The sequence below is a fragment of the Citrus clementina genome, unplaced genomic scaffold (genome assembly GCF_000493195.1).
Source record: "Citrus clementina cultivar Clemenules unplaced genomic scaffold, Citrus_clementina_v1.0 scaffold_6, whole genome shotgun sequence".
In the NCBI taxonomy this organism is placed as follows: domain Eukaryota; kingdom Viridiplantae; phylum Streptophyta; class Magnoliopsida; order Sapindales; family Rutaceae; genus Citrus; species Citrus x clementina.
In genome coordinates, this window is record NW_006262139.1 from 10,448,122 (window position 1) to 10,452,308 (window position 4,187).

The window sequence follows — 4,187 nt, forward strand, 5'->3', positions numbered from 1 at the left end:
AGCTTCATTATTACTCTATGTCCTTTCAGGTGAAGTGGTTTTCTTGATCTCTGTTGTCAAATATTGCCAGATTGACAACTCAAAAGTTACTTGCCAATGCAGGCACCTAGAAGCCAACTTGACAATCACTAATTAAAAGCATATTCATCAAGAGCAAGTGACTTCTTTTCTCTCTTTCTCTATATATATATACATATATGTATGTATGTATTTCTATTTCCTTTGCTTAAATGCCTCTGCTAATAACTTTGTCACTACAGGTATATATCAACAAATTATGATTCATGTTCAAGCAATACTAATCATTTGCATACATTTTCAGAAGTACAGCAAGGATGTGCATGTTTGACGATTGATATATAGTATGCCTGGCTCCCTGTATGCTTTTTGCAAAGCCCATCAGAAGATTGGTGGTCTTGGCGGATAGCGTGCGAGGAGCCATGCATGCTAAATTTAGTGTCAAAAGCTTTAGCTGCAGCTCCGCTTTTGAATTTTTCTGTCTGTTTTGGAAATTACAGAATGCTTTTAAATCCTTTGATGTTTATCCCATGGTAGCCGCCAAGTTATTACTCAGGTAAATCTTCTGTCCACGCCTGTTTCTCTCATACGTTACTCAACGGCCAAAATTAATTTTTTCACTTTTATTTGTTGACATTTTAAGTAACATAGGCAAGGGAAGTATGATGTATCCGTGCAAGGCCAAATGATTACATTATTGTCTAGCCTGTCTTAGAAGATTGGCAAAGGTAAGACAGGACAGCGTAGCTAACTGAATTTGTATAAATTCTCAACAGGAGCTTGCTTTTTCTTTCAAAACTGAAAATGATATCAGAAACCAAAACAAAAACCAATTTGACTTTCATGTTTTCTTTTTGTGGGAGTTTTTTGCTGCAGGGGCGGATGTTGATGCTTTGACTGCGCATAAACTGTTATTCTAATTTTCCCATTAATGCCTCCAAGGTATGAATATTATGCTTTGTATGTTACTTTAATTACTCGGATAATTAAATTGTTTCATTATTTAATTACACTATATTTTTCAGCTGCTATATATATAGTTGTAGTTCGGAAGGTTAGTACGTCCACGATACAAGCAAAAGTGTCAAAAACATTATCACTGTTAGGAATGTTGAACCTGCAAGCTGAGGAAGAAAATGTTCTATGATGACATGTTTTGGTGGCCCAATTTGATATCCATAAAGTTAGAGAGAAGTCCAGGTTGTGAAATCTCAGCATCTTGAATGTCAATTTCATTGTTCAACATCTTGGTTGCTGTTGACATTGATGGCCGCAGCCTTACATTTTCTTGCACACACAGCAACCCCACCTTTAAGAATCGAACGGCCTCTTCTTCAGGATTGTTCATTTCAAGTGTAGGATCCACTAGTCGTCCTAGGTTTCTATCCTCATACACTTCCCATGCCTGCAAAAAGAAGAAGTTCCATTTTCAAATTATGATAACAAGTCAACTTAAAAACGTAATGGCCATTCGGCTACAACTACAGTGGTGGGCTGGCGCTCCCAATATCGTTGAAGACACCAGTTCGAATCTATATAGAATTCTTTCCTCTTTCCATAATATCTAGAGTAGGGTTAGATTTCTCCCCGGATATTGTTGATATAAGTGTATGTATCCAAATTCTCGATAAACACAGTTGCAATATTTATGAAAAAAAAACTTAGAAATATAATGGAAAATAAAATTTACCTTTTGAACCAAGTAATGTTCCCCTTGTTCTAAATTAAAAGATACAACTGGTCGACCGCTGATAATTTCCAATATTAATACTCCAAAACTATAAACATCTGATTTTCTTGTCAAATGTCCGCTAACAGCATATTCTGGAGCAAGATAGCCTCTTTCGCATTAACAGTTGCAGAACTAACTCATTAGCTATGACTGATCATTAACATTCCAGTAACATGTATTAGAAAGGGTAAATAAAAGAAGATTAATTAGGAAATTTACTTACAATGTTCCAGCAACTCGGGTACTAATGTGAGATCCGTTATCTCTTAGCAACTTTGACAGGCCAAAATCGGATATCTTTGGCATGAAATTATGATCAATGAGTACATTGCTTGCTTTGATATCTCGGTGCACAATGCGAGGTTTAACCTCTTCATGTAGATAGGCAAGCCCTCGAGCAATTCCCAATGCAATTTCCCGCCTAATTTCCCAGTTAAATTTCACCCTATTTTGCTCCCCGCCTATTATGAAAATGCATGTATAAGAACTAAAATGTTTCTGCCTTTAGAGGCTTGACCAAATGGTTTCAAATAATTGTTTTTTAATTTTTTTACTAATCACCCACGAGTAGGGAGCTAAAAAATTAATTTAGGCTTTACATACTTACACATTTGAAAAAACAAAATACATTTATGATAAATACTAGTGATTTCTACTATGAACCAATGAATGTTGATTTCATGTTCAATATATTATTACTTGATTCCTACACGATCAAAACTCATAGCAATGAACTCTTAAAAAACTAAATAAATACATGAATATTAATAGCTTATTATGTTCACATTCACGTAAGTAGAAGAAAAAGAAAAAAGAAAAATGCTGAGATTCATTTTTATGTCATTTAATTAATTCTTTGGGAAGACTGTAATTATAAAGACAAGCTACGTACAGTCAAAATCTCATATTAACTCATCTATCATTTTAGCTAGATTCATAGAATATGTGAAATTTTTAGAGTTAAAAGAATATTATTTAGAGTACTAATTTGTATATACTTGAAGTGTTTAGTAGAAAATGGAAGGCAATTGATTCATTGACTTTGAGTTTATTGTGTAACAAGAAATGAGGGGTACTTTAGTCTTTATGCATGTTATATTTGGTCCATATTGGGATTGGCTTGTTTGTCCGTTTGTGAAGAAAATTAGAAAAAGATAAAAGATAAAAGAGGTATCATATTGGCTGCTGGCGTATTTATGGAAAAAAAAAGGAAGTTATCATATTTAATGAATTTATCAAGATTTTATGTGATATTGAAAGAGATGTTATGATATAATAAGGGTAAATTTCATATTATCCCCCATAAATTGATTATTTTCATATCATTTTTTTCATTTTTAAAAATTTTAAATAATTTTTATATTTGTTATAAAAATAAGGGGAAAAAAGGGGACTAATGGATGATTTTTTTTTCTTTTTGGTCTTTTTAATAAAAATGGAGGTGGATTTAAATTTTGAAAAGTAAGTGAGCGAATTAAAAATAATCAAATAATAGAAGATTAATAGGAAATACTACCAAGTAAAATACGGGCAAGGCTATTATTCTCCATGTATTCATAGACCAAATATCTTCTGGCTCCATCAATGCAACATCCACGAAGTGTGACAAGATTTTGATGCTTGATTGTTGATAGAGCCGCTAACTCTGATGCAAATTCCCTCTCTCCTCTCATTGATTCAAGCTCAACTGAAAGCACTTTCACCCCCACAACTGTGCCATCTCGAAGCCGGCCCTTCATATGTAGTCAATCAATCAATGCACTAAATCAATGACGACCCTCTAAATCAAACCCTGTATTTAAATTTGATATTGCTCAGGCAAGAAATTAAGTCAACCTTGTATACAGAACCAAAGCTGCCTTCGCCGATCTTGTTAGAACTAGAGAAACCTTGGGTAGCATTTCTCAGCTCATTGTAAGAAAATACCTGAAACACTTCATGATTTTGTCCTCCTGGTTTTCGTTTGCGGGCATTTATGTAATTACACACATATATATAAAACAAATAAAGCTATCAAGAGTAATCAATCTTGAATCCAAAGAGTAGAAAAAATGCTGAAGGTTTTAATTACCGTTGCCGGTTCTAACCATAGCGGAAGCAGCGGCTTCTGATGAAATAGCGGAGCAGCAGCTTAAGCAACGAAAAGGCAGCTTCATTTTGTACCTGCAGCTTAGCTACTCCTAAATTTCCTCCAAATATTGAAAATTCGGACTCTAATGAGAAAGCTAGCTAATATATATATATATATATAGAGAGAGAGCAGAGGCTTCAAAATTTAATGTTCACACGGCAGAGACAATGATTCTGGATTTTTTTACTTGTTAAACTAGTGGGGTTTGAATTTTTCTCCATTTATTTTTTTAGTTTATAGTATATATTACATTATTGAAGGATAAGGACTACCTATGAATAGCCACAGCAAATGTTTGGTTGAGTA

General features: G+C 33.9%; 1 protein-coding gene across 1 annotated transcript; it reads right to left on the reverse strand.

The window, feature by feature from the left end:
* Positions 1 to 1,047: 1,047 nt before the first annotated feature.
* LOC18038953 (putative serine/threonine-protein kinase) lies at positions 1,048 to 3,906 on the reverse strand. The gene is made up of 6 exons (XM_006428732.2): positions 3,822 to 3,906; positions 3,587 to 3,702; positions 3,267 to 3,483; positions 1,974 to 2,211; positions 1,709 to 1,859; positions 1,048 to 1,423 (listed from the first exon to the last, which is right to left on the reverse strand). The coding sequence occupies exons 1-6, from the start codon at positions 3,904 to 3,906 to the stop codon at positions 1,160 to 1,162; spliced, it is 1,071 nt and encodes a 356-aa protein (XP_006428795.2). The 3' UTR covers positions 1,048 to 1,159.
* Positions 3,907 to 4,187: the final 281 nt, after the last annotated feature.

Excerpts from the sequence above, each read along its gene's own strand:
- LOC18038953 (XM_006428732.2), bottom strand. The coding sequence starts at position 3,906 with ATGAAGCTGCCTTTTCGTTGCTTAAGCTGCTGCTCCGCTATTTCATCA. Across the intron at positions 3,703-3,821 it reads TATGGTTAGAACCGGCAACG|GAGGACAAAATCATGAAGTG; the intron begins GTAATTAAAACC and ends AACGAAAACCAG. Across the intron at positions 2,212-3,266 it reads CCTTGCCCGTATTTTACTTG|GCGGGGAGCAAAATAGGGTG; the intron begins GTAGTATTTCCT and ends TTTTCATAATAG.